This window comes from Pongo pygmaeus, chromosome 16 (genome assembly GCF_028885625.2).
Source record: "Pongo pygmaeus isolate AG05252 chromosome 16, NHGRI_mPonPyg2-v2.0_pri, whole genome shotgun sequence".
Lineage (NCBI taxonomy): Eukaryota > Metazoa > Chordata > Mammalia > Primates > Hominidae > Pongo > Pongo pygmaeus.
The window spans coordinates 77,815,930-77,837,846 of record NC_072389.2 but is presented as its reverse complement, the minus strand read 5'-3'; the positions used below and the strand labels follow the sequence as shown (position 1 = coordinate 77,837,846).

The window sequence follows — 21,917 nt, the reverse complement described above, 5'->3', positions numbered from 1 at the left end:
GTCTAGGTATCATAAATCAAACCTAGGTATGTACCATGAGTGAGTAGAATGGAACACTTCTTTTTTTTGAGACAGGGTCTCACTCTGTCATCCAGGCTGGAGGGCAGTGGCGATCTCTGCTCACTGCAGTCTCTGCCTCCCAGGCTCATGATCCTCCTACCTCAGCCTGTCAAGTAGCTGGGACTATAGGCACATGCCACGACTGGCTAATTTTTCATATTTTTGTAGAGACGGGTTTTTGTCCTGTTGGCCAGGGTAGTCTTGAACTCCTGAGCTCAAGTGATCCACCTTCCTTCGCCTCCCAAAGTGCTGGGATTACAGGCATGAGCCACCACTCCCAGCTGGAAAACATTTTTTAACAGTAGAAAACTTACGTCTAAACTGTCTGGCAAGCTTCTCTGATAGGCCATGAAGCAGAGAGTCTGGAGATGGGAATCTCAAGGAGAAGTCATGTATGATTTTATTAGTTTGTGAGTAGGACTGTAGTTAACTGTAGCTGCTGTACTAACCTATTCCATCTACTTTGAAGGAGGGTTAAGGACAGGTGAGCCCCTTTCCAGAACCTTTGGCAAGAATGTCTAAAAGTCTCCTTTCCAGCTTCGAGATTCTGAGCTAGGGTTTAGCTGCTTTAGGAGAGTCCTAGGTGATGGGCAAGAGTCAGGTCTGTCTAGGCTCCAGCTTCATAGGAGGTTCACGGGGTCTGTCTTTTTACTCTCACCAGGTCAGTGGTCACTGCAAGAACATTCCCACTCTGGAGTATGGATTCCTCGTTCAGGTAATCAAGTCAAAATTGTCACTCCAAAGCCCTTCCCTGTTGTCTGACCCATTTGGTCTCCTAACACCTCCCAGCTCCTCAATCAAGTACTTCCTGAATTGCTTTGCTTCCAGAACTAATGGTAGAACGAAAGAAGGTATTGTTCCCATCTCCAAGAAACTGACAGCATTACTAGAAAGACAATACTTACCACTTATGATCAAGTGCCAATGAGGCACTGCCAATTTTAAGTGTATGGGTGTCAAGACTCATATGACATGAGAGTGAGATTGACACTAATTTCCTTAATGATTCCCAATAGCCCTTGCTCAAATGATCTTTAGTATTCTTCACAGACCCCTTTCACTGCTCAGCTACTACTGGTCATTTGCTTTTTAAAATCTCTTTATTCCCTGGGCATGCTTTCACTTTTGCATCTCTATTAACCTTTGTTCATGTAATTCTTCCTATCTTCCTCTTGCCATCAAGAGTCAGATGGCACCTTTTCCATAAAATTGCCATTACTCCAGTGCATTAACTAGAAGTGATGTCTCCCCTCACTGAACTGTTACGATTTTTTTTTGTTTCATATGGCACCTGTGTGTCACATACTGTGGGCTGCCTTGAATTGTTATTAATTTATAAACATGCCACATCTCTCCTATTGAAGTTCAGCTTCTGAGAAAACAACCTTTAATTTTATTTCATAATCAAGAAGACCTTTCACAGAGCTGGGTACATAATGGGCATTCAGTAAATCTGCATTAAATGAATGAGGTCTCTTGCATGTCCCATTACCAGCCTAAAATCATGTGAAATGGGAACAACTTGATTGATGCACAAAAGCTATGTTAAGACGGGGTGTCATTAAAAAAACAAGCGAACAAAAAAACGCTGCAGGATATTGCTGCATTAGCTCTGGATTTTCCTATCTTCCTAGCACAGAATTGTCTGTAGTTTTGACCAGTGGACTGGCTAATTGTTCTAGGTAGTTGAAATGGCTTCTCAGGACCTTCTGCCATTTAATTGATTGAATGCTCTCCTATCCCAGAGGGACAGCCTATAATTACTATAATAATTAGTAAGTATTACTATACTTATAGTACAGCCTATAATTACTTTTAATAGTTTTAAGTACTTTTAATAGTTTGATTAGCACCCATTTTATATTTTTAAAATGCTTTCATGGACATCATCTCATTTCTTGCAATACCCGTGTGAGGTGAATAATGCTCTGCTATATAAACAAAGAAACCAAGGCTCAGGTTAACTGACTTGCTTAAAGTTATATATGCCATTAAGTATTAGAAGTAGGATGTTAACCCAGGTCTTCTCAATCAAACATCATGTTCTTATTTTTACTATACCATACAGTCTTAGCTCTGCAGTCAGGCCATCAGTGTAAGTACACAGCCTAAGAATATATCCTACCTTAGGCACGGGGCTGGGAGGATGGAGGGTAGCTGGAAAAAAAAGCTGAAATTATTTCCCATATCTGTGTGTGCCAGTACGTCCAAAAGACTTAGAATCTGTTCTTTTCCCAGATCATGAAGTATGCAGAACAGAGGATTCCAACATTGAATGAGTACTGTGTGGTGTGTGATGAGCAGCATGTCTTCCAAAATGGATCTATGCTGAAGGTATTGGTCCCTACTCTATGACCCTCTTCCTTAACCAGGTCCCCTTCACTCCTCTCCTTTATTTCCTTCTTCCTTGGTCTGTGGTCAAGGTAAAATTCTGTCTGTACACCCTGATACTCTAGAAATTGTTGATTTTTCTCAGAAAACAAATCTCAGCAGTACTGTTTAGAGAGATGAGGATATGAGAATATTTATTTAGGATAGAGTCCACCTGACATTTAAAAATGGGGATCAGATATTGACCAAGATGATTGGATATGATGCTGTCCTCAAGGACTGTTAAGTCCAAATGGGAGACAGACAAATCACAATGTATATTAAGTTTATAGAAGAGATATTAGCATTGTTAAAAATCAGGTGAGAGAACATCTGACTTCATAGGAAGATCAGGGAAGGCTTCATAGGGGAGACAGTGTTAACTCCCAAACTTATCAGTAAGGCATTTTAATTAAGACTTTATTGGTAGTTTTCTCCTGATATAGAGGGCCTCAAATTCCTACCCTGTTTTAGAGTTGTCTGAGGTCAGGACTGTCCCTCTCTGCCTACACCTTATTGTACACCCCATCCCACCACCATCTGTTTAATATATCCTTTCAGCCAGCTGTCTGTACTCGTGAACTATGCGTCTTCTCCTTCTACACACTGGGCGTCATGTCTGGAGCTGCAGAGGAGGTGGCCACTGGAGCAGAGGTATGGGGGAGGGAAACGTGGCTGGGGAATTGGGATCAAGAAAGACAGAGGAACCCAGCAATTTCATTCTTGGAATTTAACTTCCAAAAATGCTTTTGTATATAAAATATCCACTGTAGTATTGTTTGTAAAATAAAAAATGGATACAACCCCATCTGTATGGGCTCCAGTTAAAGAAATTATGGGATATCCTTAGAGTAGATGTACTATATAGGTATTGTTTATGGACAGAAAATTTTAACATAGTTATATAAAAAAGCAAATACAACAGTATATGTAGTAAAATTGTCCATATAAGAAAATAAAGGGCCGAGCACAGTGTCTCACACCTGTAATCCCAGTACTTGTGGGAGGCTGAGATAGGATGGCTTGAGCTCAGGAGGTCGAGGCTGCAGTGGGCCGTGATCATGCCACTGCACTCCAGCCTGGGTAACAGAGTGAGCTCCTGTCTCTTTAAAAAAGAATGAGAGAGAAAGAAAAGAAAATATTTCTGTAGGAAAATTATCTGGAAGGATATACATCAAACTCACTAGTACTTAGCTGTGAGGATTGAGATTAGTTTAAGGGCAGGAAGATGGTTTTTAATCTTTTCTTTAATTACTTTGGTATTACTTGAATTTTTATGAGCTTATATTTTCTATTTTAAAAGCCTTAAACATATTTGCTTTTTAAAAGAACATCAGAGAGAAATACTGGATACTCTGTGACTCCCAGTACTGCGAAATCATTTAGCTTCTGTCCCGTTTTTTTCCTTTCCCCTAAGGTGGTGGATCTGCTGGTGGCCATGTGTAGGGCAGCTTTAGAGTCCCCTAGAAAGAGCATCATCTTTGAGCCTTATCCCTCTGTGGTGGACCCCACTGATCCCAAGACTCTGGCCTTTAACCCTAAGGTATGTTACTTGAGAAAGTCAGGGCTAAGGAACAGAAATGGTAAAAGATAGTGGGAGACTATGGGCTGACATTCTGGTATATACAGGGCTTGGAATAAGGGACAGAATTCTTAAACTCTGTGATTTAGCTGTTTCAGTAAATAAATAGCCAAGTTTGACACAGAAAGGGGAGAAGAATTAATATTAGTTACATTATGATAGGGAAAAAGGGCTTTTGGAGCCAGACAGACCTGGATTCCATTTGAGATTCTGCTACTCCCCATTTGAAGGATATTAGGCAAGTCAGTTAACCTTTCTAAACTTCAATCTCCTTATCTTGTAAAAAGGGATAATATTTATTTTGCAGATCGTTATAAAAATGAGAAGTAGGCTGGGCGCGGTGGCTCACGCCTGTAATCCCAGCACTTTGGGAGGCCGAGGCGGGTGGATCACAAGGTCAGGAGATCAAGACCATCGTGGCTAACATGGTGAAACCCCGTCTCTACTAAAAAATACAGAAAATTAGCCGGGTGTGGTGGTGGGCGCCTGTAGTCCCAGCTACTTGGGAGGCTGAGGCAGGAGAATGGTGTGAACTCGGGAGGCGGAGCTTGCAGTGAGCCGAGATCATACTACTGCACTCCAGCCTGGGCGACAGAGCGCGACTCCGTCTCAAAAAAAAAAAAAAAAGAGAAGTAATATATGTAAAGTACTGTTGTAGGGTTTTCCAGAGAAACAGAGCCAATAGGAGATATATATGGAGAGAGAGGGAGAAAGAGGTTTATTATAAGGAATTGCCTCACATGATTATGGAGGCTGAGAAGTCCCAACATCTATAGTTAGCAGGCTGCAGACCCAGGAGAGCCAGTGGTATAGCTGTAGTCCCAGTCCCAAGGCTTGAAAATCAGAGAGTGGGCTGGGCGCAGTGGCTTCTGCCTGTAATCCTAGCACTTCGGGAGGCCAAGGCGGGTGGATCACTTGACTGGAGTGAAGAATTAAAGACCAGCCTGGCCAACATGGTGAAACCCCGTCTCTACTGAAAATACAAAAAATTAGCCAGGCATGTTCGTGGGCGCCTGTAATCTCAGCTACTTGGGAGGCTGAGGCATGAGAATCGCTTGAACCCGGGAGGCAGAGGTTGCAGTGAGCCAGGATCGCACCACTGCACTCCAGGCTGGGTGACAGAGCGAGACTCTGCCTCAAAAAAACAAAAAAAACAAAAAATCAGAGCCAATGGTGTAAGTTCTAGTCTGAAAGCCTGAAGGCTCAATATCCAAGAGGAGCCAATTTTTTTTTTTAGTTCAAATCCAAAGACTGGAAAAGATTGATAATCCAACTCAAGCAATCAGGCAGGAGGAATACCTACAAACTCTACAAACTCATGGCGGGGTAGGGCAGAGGAGTCAGCCTTTTTGTTCTATTCAGGTCATCGATTGATTGGATAAGTTCCTTCCACATTAGGGAGGACAATTTGCTTAGTCTGCTGATTCAAATGTTAGTCTCAACCAGAAACACCCTCACAAACACACCCAGAAATAATGGTTGACCAGATGAGTGGGTACCTCATGGCCCAGTCAAGTTGACACACAAAATTAACCATCACAAGTACCCAGCATAGTACCTCACTCTTACTGTAATTACTATACAGAGTTCTTTATATATGTTATTTAATCCTCAGAACATCTCTACGGGGGTGATAGGAGTTATCTTCACTTGCATAAAGGGTTGCTAAAGGTTCTAAGAGGCCAAATAACTTACCCTATTACTCCCAACCGGTAAAAGAGAACTAGCATGTGACCCCAGAACTGTCTGACATTAATGCTCTTCCCATGACATACTGTTGTTTCCTTGGGCCTAGACTTTTTTGGTACATCTAGCCCCTTTTCATCACATCTTACTTTCCTCCACTTTTCTTTATTTGGTTCTTCTCTTCCCATTGATTCTCCACAGAAGAAGAATTATGAGCGGCTTCAGAAAGCTCTGGATAGTGTGATGTCTATTCGGGAGATGACCCAGGTATTCTGCCTTCTCTCTGTCCCCTCTCCTCTGCCTGCCCAGTTCAAGTGTCCTATTCTGTTTGTAATTTGTGGGAGTGGGATGAAGATTTAGAGATGCTACTCACTGTATTTTTTTTTTTTAGTCTTTCCTCTTTAACCTTCCCAATTCCTGTTCTCTGTTTTGTTAGCTCTGTTACTACTCTTTATTCTCTTTAGTCTTTGTGTCTCAATCTTTACCTTTGCTGTTAATTCCTTTACAAGTTGTTCATATTTAATGTTTTGCCATAATTCTTAGGGAGTTAAGAAGTGAAGGAAAGACCTCTGTCCAGGGTTGGGAGGGTGAGGAGGTGGGGGGCTTGAAGGTAAGGAACTAGACACAGGGGCCTACATCTTCTGTCCTTCTAGGGGTGGGGCAGCCACATGGAGCGGTGACCATCCTTTGACTCAAGGCTGTCCCTCACCAGACTTCCCCACCCCTCGTCTGCAATCTCTGCATGAATAGACATTCATTTGTACTCATTTACAGGTGGGCCTCTTCTCAGCAAATCCTGTATATCACAGTTGAGATTTACACATAAGATACACCTAGGAGGAATGATTTACTTGTCAGGAGGACGCTTTGCTTTATTTAAAGATTCACCACAGGATTCCTTAGCCTAATCTTCTTGGGACATTGATTTTATTTATTTTTTGATTTACAATCAACTTTTTAGGGCTGTAGGAATTGCATAAAATGAGGGAGACCCACCTGCATGTTGTTTTGTAAGCATCTTCAGTCATTTTCATATTTATTTATGAGTCTTCCCAGCCTGACTAGGGCTCCTTGAGGGTGGGAACCCTATCTCCTTTTTCCTCTATGTGGCCTTTGGTGCCTACCTTGCCCTGGACCCTAATAGTCACTCTGTGAAAAGCAGAAAGCAGGTAGGCTCCCACCTCTCCAGGGAGATAACGTTATGGCCATTGTCTTACAGGGCTCATATTTGGAAATCAAGAAACAGATGGACAAGTTGGATCCCCTGGCCCATCCTCTCCTGCAGTGGTATGGCTAGAATGGCTCATCCTTCTTGGGTTATGGGGAGGAAGGGAGTTATTGGACATGGAACCTGTACCTTCTTTTAGTGGTGGTTTCAACATCCTTCCCAAGGTTATAGGCAGTAATGGCTGCTTTTTCTTGGAGTTTGTTGATATACCTTGCCTTGAAAATAACACATCCTACAAAAAGCCCACAAATTCTGACATGATTTTTCTTTTAAAAAAATTATTTTTAATCTTATTTTAATTGTTTCTTTTTTTTTTTTTGAGATAGGGTCTCACTCTTTTGCCCAGGCTAGAGTGCAGTGGTGCGATCATGGTTCACTGTAGCCTTGCCCTTCAGTGCTCAAGTGATCCACCTCAGCCTCCCCAGTAGCTGGGACCACAGGCATGCGCCACCACACCCAGCTAATTTTTTTTTTTTTTAATAGAGATGGAGTCTCCCTATGTTGCCCAAGCCAGTCTTGAACTCTTGGGCTCAAGTGATCCTCCTGATTGGCTTCCCAAAGTGCTGGGATTACAGCCGTGAGCCACGATGTGCAGCTGACATGATTTTTCAAGTTCTCTTTAGGTTTTCCATGTTTCGCAATAGGTTTTGTTGTTTGTTTTCTTTTTTGGTTTGTTAATTTATTTTTTAAATTGACAAATAGAAATTATACGGCCGGGCGCGGTGACTCACACCTGTGATACCAATACTTTGGGAGGCCGAGGCGGGCGTGGTGACTCACACCTGTGATACCAATACTTTGGGAGGCCGAGGCGGGCCGATCGCCTGAGGTTGGGAGTTCGAGACCAGCCTGACCAACATGGAGAAACCCCATTTCTACTAAAAATACAAAATCAGCTGGTCATGGTGGCCCATGCCTGTAGTCCCAGCTACTTCGGAGGCTGAGGCAGGAGAATCGCTTGAACCCGGGAGGCGGAGGTTGCCATGAGCTGAGATTGCGCCATTACACTCCAGCCTGGGCAACAAGAGCGAAACTCCGTCTCAAAAAAAAAAAAAATATAGTGTACAAAATGATGTTTTGAAATATGTGTACATTGCAAAATGGTTCAGTAGAGCTAATAAGCATATGCATTATCTTGCATATGTATTTTTTGTGGTGAAAACACTTAAAATCTATTACCACAGTGATTTTCAAGAATATTACACATTGTTACTAACTATAGTCACCACCAATAGGTTTTTGTGTCCTTTGCATGTAGAAATTAACACTGTTAATTTCAACTAAGTTTTCTTTGCATCCAGAGAGGTCTGTCTCCTCCTGCTATCCCCTTACCCTGTCTCTGGGCCTCCTTGATGATATAGAATGTCCAGAGCCTTGAGGCACTATTGCTGTGCTCTTCTCCTAGCCAAGATTTTGACTGTCCCTGCTGCCCTCCATTCCTGATCTCAATTCCTATTGTTTTCCTGGCATAGCTTTCCCTTTCTAGTTTGCCTCCCTCTTCCTAGTCAGCCTTCAGTACTTCCTCAGTGCAACAGCTTTCTCCCTCTTAGCCTGAGGAATAACTAGGCATAGACCATCTGAGGTGGCATCACAGGTACATGATGAGGCACAAAAAACAAAGACAACAGCAAACTGTATCTACATGGGAGATAGTGCTCTCTTGCTGAGCCCTCAGTGTTTTATGTCTGTTATCTTCTATCTTCTGTGTTCAGCCTATATAGAGCTTAGTCTGTCCTTGACTCCTAAGGAAGTTCATTCTAGTTTCTTCTGTTTCTTTTTCCAGCCTAGACAGTAACTTTCTCTCCATTTCTCCCCATTCCTGAGAGCTTTCATGTTTTCTCTTAAGCTCAGGAAGGATGGCTTCTGAGGCCAGGTCTGAATCTGAGTCTAAATCCCAGGTATAAGTTGTCACCATTCTAATTCAGACCTCTTCTTTCTGTTTTTTCTTTTCTTTTTTTGTAGGTGGCCTCTGTGCTCTTCCTTTTGTTCTACGCTTTTTACTCCCTACTTGTAGCAGCACTCCTCCCACTCCTTTTTTTTTTCATCCATTGTTTAACTCCCCAGTAATTAGCTTGTGTCTGGTTACTACCTTCCTTTTTACCTTTTTATTCACAAGCATTATCACCCACAGGAATATCCAGATAGTGACCTTGACATTTCACATAATTTGGACAGCCCAGGAATCCTTGTTTATTCTCCCAAAGGCAGAGGAAGACTGGCTTGTTCAGGAAGAATAGCTTAAATAGATAATTATTCTATCCTTTTTATTTTTTTCTCTGTTTCTTCCCAGGATCATCTCTAGCAACAGGTCACACATTGTCAAACTACCTCTCAGCAGGGTAAGTGACCATTCTCTCTCTAAATGCTTTAAATTTCTGGTGAGGGGCAGGGAGGGGCTGTAAGCCAGCTAACCATATTGGTCCTGGATCTGCCTACTTTGGTCTGTCCATCAACTTAGTCTTTGGGCCTTAGCATATTTCCCTTGTGTGGGGTTAATGCAAGCCTGATTTTTTTCCCTATCCCCAACCCTTCCCTCCCTGATCTCGATTTCTGCTCTGTTTTCCTGATTCCACCCCCACCCTGGGCAGCAGCTGAAGTTCATGCACACCTCACACCAGTTCCTCCTGCTGAGCAGCCCTCCTGCCAAGGAGGCTCGGTTCCGGACCGCCAAGAAGCTCTATGGCAGCACCTTTGCCTTCCAGTGAGGAGGCTGGGGGCTGGGCAGTGGGGGTGGTGAGGGGGCGGGGATGAGCGAGAAGGATGCCCTTGAGATATGAGTTTGTGTTACATGTGTCCATCAACCAATCAGCAGATACTTACTAAATGCTATTGTGGTAGGTGCTATAGAGGACAAAAAGATACATATAACGTGGTCTTTATTCTCAAACTATTTATGATGTAGTTGAGTAAAAATGACATTTACATGTGAAAAGATGTGGCTGAAGAAGTAGATCAGAGAGAACAGATCTGAAAGCTACTTTGATGGAAAAATCCACAATTTATGCCTAATTTTGAGAGGAGGGAAAGAGAAAGAGAGGTATTAAAGAGAACTTATAGGGACTGGTAGTACCCTTTTCTTAAAATAGAACATGAAGTCAGAACTGGAAGCCATATTTGGGGTCAGTGATAAATTTGTTGATTTTCAGATGAATTTATTGAATTTGAAATGTCAGGAGAATGGGCAAATAAAAATACTGAACCAGCAGTTGAGGATTTAGGATGGGAGTAGCTGAAGCACCGAAGAGAGGATGGGACTGGAAATAGAGAAGTAGAGTTTAACCACACACACACATCTTGCGTGCCTGTGACCGTATCCATGTGCATGTCCATCACTAGGTGTACCTGTTCATCTTCATGTCCTGTGTGGGTGAGAATGGGTGGGAATGGCAGTCTTGGGAGTGTTCCTGGGAACCTCATATCATAAGGAGACATGTATTCTACCCTGCCTTACAGTGGGTCCCACATTGAGAACTGGCATTCGATCCTGCGCAATGGGCTGGTCAATGCATCCTACACCAAACTGCAGGTGAGGCTGTGCCCCTTTCTCCTTTATTTCTAGCCACTCCCTTCCCTACTCAGTTTTGTGGAAGGCTGCTCCAGAGTAAGCTGTTTTTGCCTCAGTGTCCTCAAGCCTAACCTGTCTTGTGGAGTTCCCTAGAGAGGAAGTTAGAACTGTATGAATAGAGAACATGGCTGTTGTGTATTTGATCTCAGGCTGCATTTTTTTGGTGGTTTGGGGAATGGGAATGTACCTGTAAGCAGGAATATGGAATTGCTGATTGTAGCCACTGTGATGAATTAATCTATTAGAGCTTTTCAATTTATGTGGCTGTTCATTCAAGGAGTAGATATGGGAGACTTGTTTCTATGCCCTGAGAGACTCCAAGGAGTGTGTATTGGCCCTCCTTCTGGCTACCCGTTCTGTAGTTCCTCTTTTTTGGAATCTGCATGTGTACCAAGGCCTGGAGACAGGAAAAGGAATGCTGAGGGACTGACTCAGTGGTTCTACCATTTCCCACTCTCCAATGCTTCAGTATGTAGCACTTCATAGGCAAGCAGGTTAACCTGCATCCACTTTTCAGCCAGTTGGCTTTCCGAGAATAGGTGCTTAGGGTTACTTGAATGAGAAGGCAGAAGGAGGGACAGAGGGCTGGATAAGCCTTGCTGCTGCCTAATAAATAGCCATGGGAGGGCCCAGGCTCATATTACTCATCCTGGTGTTTCCCTGCAAGCTGCATGGAGCAGCCTATGGCAAAGGCATCTACCTGAGCCCCATCTCCAGTATTTCCTTTGGATACTCAGGTAAGAAATATTCTGTGGCCACCTTGAGTCTATTTACATTGCCTCCATTTGTGAATACATGATTTGTGCTGTCTGTTCCTCCCTCATTATGGATACTTGGTCTGTGTCAGCTCTCTCCCCGATCATGGATACATATTCTCTCTCTCTCTCTACATTTTATTGTTAGAAATTTAGATTCTTTACAAGGTGAGTCCAGTTATTGTTAAAAATGATGGTTTTATTCATAGCAGGGGCTTGGCCCTGGGAATGGGTGGAAGAATAACAGGGACATAACAAGGCTTTTTGTAGGACACATGGTTGGTGTTGGCAATTACAGATTGTGTTTGTGTATACTTGTACATGTAAGTTTACATGTGAAAACATCTGAAGGCCTGAAGGCTTGCGTCCTTTCCTGAAAACATCTGAAGGCCTGAAGGCTTGCGTCCTTTCCATTGGCTTATATTTCTAGAGACACTGTTCTTCTCTCTCTCAACCATCTTTTAAAATTTAAACTGTCTATAATCTTACACTATTATATTAGTCACATTGAATGCAAGATAAAGCATTTTATTCTAAAGATGAGGTCCAGATTCTAATCAGGAGATCAGTCCAGCTCAGAAAAGGAAATCTGATTTAGAGTTCTCTCAGTCTTCCTGGCTCATGTCTTAGTTCCTTTTCAGTCTGCTTTTGTGCTTGTTTGATGTAGTCTCTGTACAAGGTATAGTCACCATGTAGTTGCATGTTCACCACATGAAGGGGATTGTGCTAGATTCTTAATAGATTATTACTTGATATCCTGTAGTAATTTGTAACTGTTACAAAGATCAGAAAATGTAGTGCCATCAGGAGGCTGAGGCAGGAGAATCGCTTGAACCTGGGAGACAGAGGTTGCAGTGAGCTGAGATTGTGCCACTGCACACCAGCCTGGTTGACAGAGGGAGACCCTGTCTCAAAAAAAAAAAAGAAAAAAGAAAGTGCCAGAATCAGAGGCCTAAAAACATCTCTAACAACAGAATAAACCAAACAAAATAGAAAAAAGGAGATAATACAGGTAAGAACTAACACCTGTGAAATAAAAATAGGTACAATAGATAGTACCAAAAAAGTCCAAAGATGATTTCAAAGAACTAACAGAACAGATAAACCCTGGTTAGATTAAGAGAAAAAGGACACAATTAAATAATATAATGACCAAAAAAAGCAGTACAACTATAGATACAGCAGAATTTAAAAAGGTAATAAGGCAGAGCACAGTGGCTCACACCTGTAATCCCAGTACTTTGGGAGGCTGATGTGGGCAGATCACTTGAGGTCAGGAGTTCAAGACCAGCCTGGCCAACATGGTGAAGTCCTGTCTCTACTAAAAATAGAAAAATTAGCCAGACATGGTGGCATGCACCTATAATCCCAGCTACTTGGGAGGCTGAGGCAGGAGAATCGCTTGAACCCAGGAGGCAGAGGCTGCAGTCAGCCAAGATCAAACCAGTGCACTCCAGCCTAGACAACAAAGCAAGACTCTGCCTAAAAAAAAATAAAAAATAAAAAGTAATAACAGAGTTCTCTACACTATGCTAATAATTTAAAAACTTTGATAAAATGGATAAATTCCTAGAAAAAGATAACAAATCTGACAAGAAATAGCCTGTATAGTCATAATACTATAAAAGAAATAGAAATTGTTTAAAAATTTCCATACACAAAATAAACCTCACCAAGCCCAGATAGTTTTACAAATTAATCTTAAACTTTGAAGGAACAAATTATTTTAGTTTTATCCAAAGTCTTCCAGAGAATAGAAAAAATGGAATTACAAATCATAAAAGATTGATAAATTTGACTATATTAAAATTAAAAACTTCTGGCTGGGCACAGTGGCTCACACCTGTAATCCCAACACTTTGGGAGGCTGACATGGGATGATTGCTTGAGCTCAGGAGTTCAAGACCAGCCTGGGCAACATGGCAATACCCCATCTCTGCAAAAAAATAAAAATAACCAGGTCTGGCGGCGCGTGCCTGTAAATCCTAGCTAGTCAGGAGGCTGCGGCAGGAAGATCACTGAGCCCAGGAGGTTGAAGCTGCAGTGAGCCATGATCATGCCACTGCACTCCAGCTTGGGCAGTAGAGCAAGACCCTGTCTCAAAAAAGAAAAAAAATTTAAAACTTATATTCTTCAGAAGACACCCTCAAGAAAGTGAAGAGACAGGCTACAAACCGACAGAAGACATTTGCAGCACATATAACCACAAAAGATTAGTAATAAAAATGTATTTTTTGGCTGGGCGTGGTGGCTCATGCCTGTAATCCCAGCACTTTGGGAGGCCAAAGCAGGCAGATCACCTGAGGTTGGGAGTTTGAGACCAGCCTGACTAATAGGGAGAAACCCCATCTCTACTAAAAATACAAAAAAAATTAGTCAGGCGTGGTGGCGCATGCCTGTAATCCTAGGTACTCGGGAGGCTGAGTCAGGAGAATCGTTTGAATCTGGGAGGCGGAGGTTGCAGTGAGGTGAGGTTGCGCCATTGCACTTCAGCCTGGGTGACAGAGCAAGACTCCATCTCAAAAAAAATAATAATAATAAATATGTTCAATAAGAAGAGGGAAGTCCCAGAAGACAGAGTGAGACTGTGATGCCTTTTTTATATTGTTCAAAAGCAAACAAAAGTAAACATTATTTAGGCATATATATGTGTATTATGTGTGTGTGTGTGAAAACTAAAGGAAAAAGAAAAAACAAAAGAAGAATAACTCAAATTGCAGGATAGTGACTACCTCCAAAGGGAGGCAGATAGTTAGATGTAAGTCACTGGTAATGTTTTAGATTTAGAATTTAGTTCTTTGATTGGGTCTCTGGGTATTCATTGTCTTATTAAAAAATAATAATGAGGCTGGACATGGTGGCTCACGCCTGTAATCCCAGCACTTTGGGAGGCCAAAGCAGGCGGATCACGAGGTTGGGAGCTCGAGACCAGCCTGACCAACATGGTGAAACCCTGTCTCTACTAAAAATAGAAAAATTAGCTGGACGTGGTGGCACACACCTATAGTCCTAGCTACTCGGGAGGCTGAGGCAGAAGAATCGCTTGAACGTGAGAGGCAGAGGTTGCAGTGAGCTGAGATCGTGCCACTGCACTCTAGCCTGGGCAACAGAGTGAGACTCCATCTCAAAAAAACAAAACAATAACGTGTCATGAAACAAAGATTATGATTAATCCACACAGGGCAAGTGACCAACACATATTTATTGAATATATGAGTGAATCTTACTCTGTGTGCCTGGCATCCAAAGTGGGGTTAGGGTTGGAATAGTCTTTTTGATTTGTCTGGATTCTTCACTTTTTATCTTTGTCTCAGCCTAAGCATCCCTCTAATTAAGTTCTTTTGTCTTTCCGAGTAGTGAGATTCTCATGGTTCTTGGTGCCCACTGAGATTCTTCTTTTCTGTTTTCTCCCTATGCCCTCCCTTTCTTTCTCTTTTCTCCCCCTGGCCTTTGTTTACTACCAAGTGCCTAAATACCTTTAGTTACCAGATGAAGCCAGAAATCTCTGTTGACCTCTCGTCTTTCTTCATCACTTAACCGATTACATAAAGATATCATAGACACCTTTCATCTCCCTCTCTCAAAGGGTAATTGATTATAGATACAAAATGCAATTGAATTTTACTATTGGAGTTATAGATCATCGAATTTAATCCCTTATTACTTTACAGATAAGAAAGCTGATATACAGAAAAGTTAAATGATTTTCTCATGGTCACACAGCTATGAGTAGCAGAGATAGGGCTGCAATCCAGGTCTCCTAATTTCTAGGCCGTTGTTGTTATCACTATATGATACGGTTTGGCTGTGTCTCCATCCAGATCTCATCTTGAATTCCCATGTGTTGTGGAAGGGACCCAGTGGGAGGTAACTGAATCATGGGGGCAGGTTTTTATTTTTTTATTTTTTTATTTTTTGAGACAGAGTCTCACTCTATCGCCCAGGCTGGAGTGCAGTGGCGTGGTCTCGGCTCACTGCAAGCTCTGCCTCCCGCGTTCATGCCATTCTCCTGCCTCAGCCTCCCGAGTAGCTGGGACTACAGGCACCCACCACCACGCCCAGCTGATTTTTTTTGTATTTTTAGTAGAGATGGGGTTTCACCGTGTTAGCCAGGATTGTCTCAATCTCCTGACCTCGTGATCCGCCTGCCTTGGCCTCCCAAAGTGCTGGGATTACAGGCGTGAGCCACTGCGCCTGGCCCATGGGGGCAGGTTTTTCCAGTGTTGTTCTTGTAATAGTAAATAAGTCTCATGAGATCTGATAGTTCTATAAGGGGGAGTTTCGCTGCACAAGCTCTCTCTTTGGCTGCCACCATCCATTTAAGATGTCTTGCTCCTCCTTGCCTTCCACCATGATTGTGAGGCCTCCCCAGCCATGTGGAACTGTAAGTCCATTAAACCCTTTTTCCTGTATAAATTACCAAGTCTTGGGTATGTCTTTATCAGCAGTGTGAAAATGGACTAATACACTATATTAGGCTGACAGAGTAGGCCTTGCTTGAATGACGGGTCTCTGAGGGCCCTATAGATATGTGAGTATGTATAATGGGATGTTGGGGGAAATGTGTGCAAATGTTCCACTTACTGTAGTTACTCCAGCATTTGACCAACTGTCATGTATGTTTTCTTCTACGCTATTCTGCTCTGCTTTTCTGTTTTTCCTTTCTCACACTATCTTTAGCCTAATGGCATTGGGTGCCCTCTGGAAGTGAGAGTTGGTGTAAATAGCGTTCATATATCTAGTAGAGGTTCCAGTGACTTGGCTATAAAGTTCAGGTTGAAATAGGGACAATGAAAAAGGAGGTGATATACTTCATCTGTTTGTTTAGTCTTGTTTAGGGACTTCTGATAAGTGCATACTCTGGACACAAAACATCTAGGAACTGTTCTAGCCACCATGATCTCAGGGTCTGGGTTCAGGAAATGGACAATCATTGGATCAGTATGGAAAGGACAGTGTACAACAGGATTGAGGTGGGACAAGATTTGGGTTATATCATAAGGGCCATCTCTAAGACCTGCCAGAGAAATCAGATTGTTATTTATTATCTTCTTATCTGCCTCCTCTGGAGTATAACCTGAATGGGAATTTTACTTTTTGTCGCTGACATACCCAATTTGAGAGAAGGTCATGATGTTTGGATGGAGAGCTGAACCTAGTTAAGGCTGATGGGGAAGGTGAAAACAGGGGTTATGAGTACCTGTCCTGTAAAAGGAAGAAATTGGCAATTCAAGCCTTGAGGCTCTTGGTGTCCTGAGTTTTGTTCAGGCCCTACCTAAATCTGTCATGAGACTTGAGTGTAAATGCATGATGAATTGACAGCCTGAGCAGTGAAGAATGTCAGTTCAACAGCTGTCAGTCTATTTCTACACCATGGCTATCAGAAAACCAAGAACTGACCAGAGTGGAGTTAATAATAATAGAAAGTTCCAGCGTAGAGTGGTGAGAGTGCTTATGACCTATAATTATAGCATCATTTCCATCTTCATCTCTCTCCCTGGTGGACACACACACACACAGGCACATGTGTCCACACAGGCGTACACACTTTTATCCCTAACTATGGTAAGATTGGGCCTATGATAAAGCTGAGTACAGAGACTTAATATCCTATCCTCAAACCAAAAAGAGTGAGGAGTGAGAGCACACAAGCACATTTTCATATCTAAATAAGAAAAGTCCAAGTTGAGTCTATAAATGTTATAAACAGGAGTAAGGAAGGTAGAGAGTTTATGGATTTAGATAATGTGGAAACTAGAAGGAATGGGCACTTCTTTCTCAAGCCTGGGAAGACTTTTTGAAGTAGGATTCTTCAAGGTAGCTGCCATTGTGATTTCCTGTACAAAATTATTCATCACTTAACTGCTGATGCTTTTCTCTTGAATGACTGGTCAGATTTTTAATGTAACTTTGAGACTAGAGCAAATCTGACTTGTTCTGCTTGCTTCCTTTCCATTCATTTTACTCATCCAGGCACTTGACACCAAGGTATTGATGTCCCACTCTCCTGGGCCCCTCATTCCTGGCTGATTTCATGTGCTACTCCCCTATCTTAGAACCCTGCAGTGGTTCCCTAATGTTCTGAGGATAGACTTTAGTTGCCTTAACATGGCCTGCAAAGCCTGCTTGATCTGATCCTAGCTTGCCTCTTCTACATCATTTCTCGCCACTCCTCTGCAATTCACTATTTTCTATGCAACTAACACACACTACCTTATCTTTCCTTCAGGCCTTCTGTATCCTATTACTTCTGCCCAGACACTTCCCCGCTGTTTATTTAATTAACTCTTCCTAATCCTGCAGTTCTCAGTCTATCTGTCACCACATGACTTCTTTAAACTCTTAGGCTAGGCTAGTTGCCCTCCTCTAGGCTCACACCATGCTCTATAATCTGCATCACAACCCCTTACCATACTGTGTTGTTAATTACTTGTTCTTGCTTGTAATTTCCAGCAGACTAAATTCTGTGGGGGAAAATATCTTGTTTGTTTTATTCTCTGCTGTTTTGATGAGCATCTAGCTCAGTGCTGGGACATAGTAGGCACTTCAGTAAATTTTTGATAAATGAAGTGGGTGTATTGTTCTGTGACAGGAATGGGAAAAGGACAGCACAGGATGCCCTCCAAGGATGAGCTGGTCCAGAGATACAACAGGATGAATACCATCCCCCAGGTATTGGAACTGTTCTAATGAGGCAGGACCTTTCCCTGGGGCTCATTTAGGCTCCAGAGCTGGACAGGGAAACAGTGGGGTGAGAATGGGTTGGGGAGTGATTTGAAGATCATTTAAAGGAATCAGGTATATTCTAAAGTGAACACACGTCTGGAGTCATATGTAGCTGAAGTCATGAGTATAAAAGCAGAGGCTGAGTTTAGATGAAAATGGAAAGATGGAAGCTGTGACCCTATCCAGACTGATTATGGGAAAGCAGAATTTTCGGGGGTGGGGGGTTGCTGGGAGCCCAGGATATCTCTGATCCCCACTCCCAATCATCAGCTAACCAGCCTCTCTAGGGAAAGCTGTACCCATCTACCTGGCTCTGGTCTCCTTTGCCTCCTTCTCTTCCAGACCCGATCCATTCAGTCAAGGTTCCTGCAGAGTCGGAATCTAAACTGTATAGCACTTTGTGAAGGTAGGTAGCTTGCCCATGTCCTGTTTTTCTGGGTCTCTAACCCTTGTTTCTGATGTAATTTTGGCACATGATCTGGCCAAGAGTGATGTTGAAGTGGCATGGCTTCCTTCTCTTGCCTGGACTCCGTGCCTTAAGCATTGTATCTATGATTTCTGGCCCTCTTTCTCCCAGTGATTACATCTAAGGACCTCCAGAAGCATGGGAACATCTGGGTGTGCCCTGTGTCCGACCATGTCTGCACAAGGTTCTTCTTTGTGTAAGTCTCGGAGGGACTCTGGGGATTACTCGAGGAGTGAGGTTGGGGGTGTGATGGTGTGTGGCTACTGGGAAAAGTCTATTTCTGTTATCTGAGACATGTCCTTGGCTACCTGAGTGGAGCTGTCACTGGGACTTTACCATTGGAGGATGGGAATGGGTATAGATTGTTGGGATCTATCTAGAGGAAACCAGATAAGCTGAATATCTTCCACTATGAAGCAGTGAGAAAGGGCTTTGACTTCTGGGATGGAATGGCCATACCTTGAAATACAGTTCCACTGACTGATGTTATTCTGGTATTGTTCTCCCTCTTATGCTCACACTTGCCCTATCTTTGGCAGATATGAGGATGGTCAGGTGGGCGATGCCAACATTAATACTCAGGACCCCAAGATACAGAAGGAAATCATGCGTGTGATCGGAACTCAGGTTTACACAAACTGAGGGGGCCCCAGCCCTCGTACCACCCCTGTTACCCCAGGATCCATCTGCCCTCATAAAAGTGTTCAGGTACAGCAGCTGAGGCTGCCCTGAGGAATCAAGGGGCCATTACCAAGGGGCAGGAAAAGGATATGTAAGAGGTGGCCTTCATGGTGGAGCTTGACCCAAGAACTACTCCACATTTGGATGGCCCAGACTGACTCCATCCCCTGACTTTCCCTTTGACTTCACCCTGTTTGTAAATAAAACAATAAAATGGAAGGTGCTGTGGACTGGATATGATCACTGTGGTTTGACTAGCCTTGGAGCAGCACTTGCCCCAAGCCCTCACAAGGGGCAGGGGGTGGGGAGACTGGAATATCCTGTGGGTTGGGACTGTTTATGTTGCATGGTATCAAAGTTGTGTCCATTTATTGTAGTATACTCCAGATGTGTCAGCTTTTTAATCAGTGGATTAAAGGGAAACTTGTCAGTTGTGCAGATGAAACAGACCGAGAATATAGAATACCACTAATGACTATTAGTCAAAATTTAAAAGGGCCATTGAGGCCAGAGCAGCTAAGATTTACTGCCTTTAGGGCCTATTGCTTTCTGCACAAACCTGCCCAGTCTCCCTTGCTCTGTATCTCAGAAACTGGGCCCCTACTCTCTTTCTCCTCCAACCTATTTCTTCAGGGTAAGTGAGGTTAGGGGAGAACTGGTGGGAGCAGGAAGAGGGGTTTGTCTCTAAGTTGAAATCTATAAAGACATCCTAAGGGAATGCAGCTTCACTTAATGAAACAATGCAATTTCACCAACGTTAGCAAGGTGGTAAAGGAAGGCAGCTCTTTCTAGGAAATCTAATTGTTTTAGTGAATTTTTTCTTCTCCCTGTTGAAATTCCCATTTCAGCCTTTTGCTGGCCTTTCAGGCTGTGCTTCATGTACCCCAGATCCTTAGTTATAAGCATAGCTGTGTCAGTTGGACATTTCCAAATATTTTGTGAAAAAAATTTTTTTTGAGACAAGGTCTTACTCTGTTGCCTTGACCTCCCAAGCTCAGGTGATCCTCCCACCTCAGCCTCCCAAGTAGCTGGGACCACAGGCAGGTGCCACCACGCATGGATAATTTCCGTACTTTTTGGAGAGATGGCGTTTCACCATGTTGCCCAGGCTGGTCTCCAACTCCTGGGCTCAAGCCATCCGCCTGTGTCGGCCTCTCAAAGTGCTGGGATTACATACTTTATGGAATATTAATGAAGAAAAACAGGAATATAAGTACAGAGAATACAAAAAGCATTAAATAAGCCTGGCATTTCAAGGATAGGGTTTTTTAAATCTGTTATAGCTTGATTTACAAAGCACACTCTAGACTACCTGTTGTCTTTCATTACCTTCACCGTACTTTAGAGGTACCTTCTTGCCTGGGTACCTTACCCTGGTTTTCAGTTCCTGACCTGCTTTAACATGCAAGTACCATTCTTAAGGTCCATCCCTCTAGAAGCCGTTTCTTAAACTTTGCTCATTCTTGATCAACACTAATACATTCTAATTTACAAGTCTCCCAAGCCCTCTTCTCCCATTCTGGTTTCAGGTCTAGGAAATAACCTCTTCACCAAGTAAATGACCTCATCACTGAGCCCGCTCTAACTGAAATACCTGCCTCCTGAGAGGACTTTGTGCTCATCTCTGTAGTATTAGAGATAGCTGACATTTTCTTTAGTTTTTACTAAGAAGGTGCTGACATTATGCTAAGCACTTTAATGATTTACTAACACTTTGGATTACTTACTGTGTACTTGGTATTAAAAGTTTTCTTTTCTTTTTTCTTTCTTTTTCTTTTTTTTTTTTTTTGAGATGGAGCATCACTCTTTTTGCCCAGGCTGGAGTGCAGTGGTGTGATCTCGGCTCACTACAACCTCTGCCTCCTGAGTTCAAGTGATTCTCCTGCCTCAGCCTCCCGAGTAGCCGGAATTATAGGCATGCACCACTACATCCAGCTAATTTTTTGTATTTTTAATAGAGACTGACCATGTTGGTCAGGCAGGTCTTGAACTCCTGACCTCAGATGATCCACCCACCTTGCCCTCCCAAAGTAGTGGGATTACAGGTGTGAGCCACTGCGCCCAGCCAGTATTATAAGTTTTCTACATATATTTACTCGTAATTCTCAGAACAAGCCTATGAAGTAGGCGTGATTATTCCTATTTTGTAGATGAGAAAGCAGAGGCACAGAGCATAAGTAACTTATATTCCACAGCTAGTGACAGGCAGCCTGACTCCAGACTGCTGTTCTGGTTCTATGCTGAAAAGTGTTCAAACTTTAGAAATATTTTTTCATTTAATCCTGACAACAAAGCTGGAAGATAGGTTTTCTTTAGAGATCTTAAATAATGTATCTAAGGTCCCACAGCTGGTTAGTGGCAATGTTAAGTTTTGCTTTTTGGTTTTTTTTGAGACTTGGTCTCATTGTCACCCAGGCTGGAGTGCAGTGGCATGATCATAGCTCATGTAACTTTCAACTCCTGAGTTCAAGTGATCCTCTTGCCTCAGCCTCCCAAGTAGCTATTACTACAGGCATGTGCCACCATGCCTGGCTAATTTAAAAAAATTTTTTTGTAGAAATGGGATCTTGCTATGTTGCCCAGACTGGTCTTGAACTGCTAGCCTCAAGCAGTCCTCTCAAAGTGCTAGGATTACAGGCATGAGCTACTGTGCGCAGCCAGTGCTGTTTTTAACTAGATCTGCCCAACTTCAGAACCTGAGTTCTTTTAACCACTCTGTTATCCTAGATGATCTCCAACTGTTCTCACTGATGTTCCAGCAACTGAACTTTCGTGTGTGGCTACTCAAATGGTATAAC

The 21,917-nt window shown here is 42.8% G+C and overlaps 1 protein-coding gene across 14 annotated transcripts in view; it reads left to right on the top strand.

Annotated features, from left to right (window-relative positions):
• PARP6 (poly(ADP-ribose) polymerase family member 6) overlaps positions 1-19,354 on the top strand; it is a 31,773-nt gene extending 12,419 nt beyond the window's left edge. For 6 of the 14 annotated variants that reach the window (XM_054451504.2, XM_054451505.2, XM_063652715.1 and 3 more), the window contains exons 11-24: positions 722-775; positions 2,299-2,394; positions 2,992-3,084; positions 3,848-3,973; positions 5,900-5,965; positions 6,918-6,985; positions 9,217-9,265; positions 9,518-9,627; positions 10,380-10,452; positions 11,159-11,228; positions 17,839-17,918; positions 18,315-18,378; positions 18,550-18,634; positions 18,978-19,354. In XM_054451504.2, coding sequence (XP_054307479.1) covers positions 722-775; positions 2,299-2,394; positions 2,992-3,084; positions 3,848-3,973; positions 5,900-5,965; positions 6,918-6,985; positions 9,217-9,265; positions 9,518-9,627; positions 10,380-10,452; positions 11,159-11,228; positions 17,839-17,918; positions 18,315-18,378; positions 18,550-18,634; positions 18,978-19,080 — 1,137 coding nt within the window. In that variant the 3' untranslated portion in view covers positions 19,081-19,354. Of the gene's footprint in view, positions 1-721; positions 776-2,298; positions 2,395-2,991; positions 3,085-3,847; positions 3,974-5,899; positions 5,966-6,917; positions 6,986-9,216; positions 9,266-9,514; positions 9,628-10,379; positions 10,453-11,158; positions 11,229-17,838; positions 17,919-18,314; positions 18,379-18,549; positions 18,635-18,977 lie in introns of those variants that run through there. The other 8 variants (XM_054451501.2, XM_063652714.1, XM_054451502.2 and 5 more) reach the window with 3 other exon arrangements.
• The last annotated feature ends 2,563 nt before the right edge of the window (positions 19,355-21,917 follow it).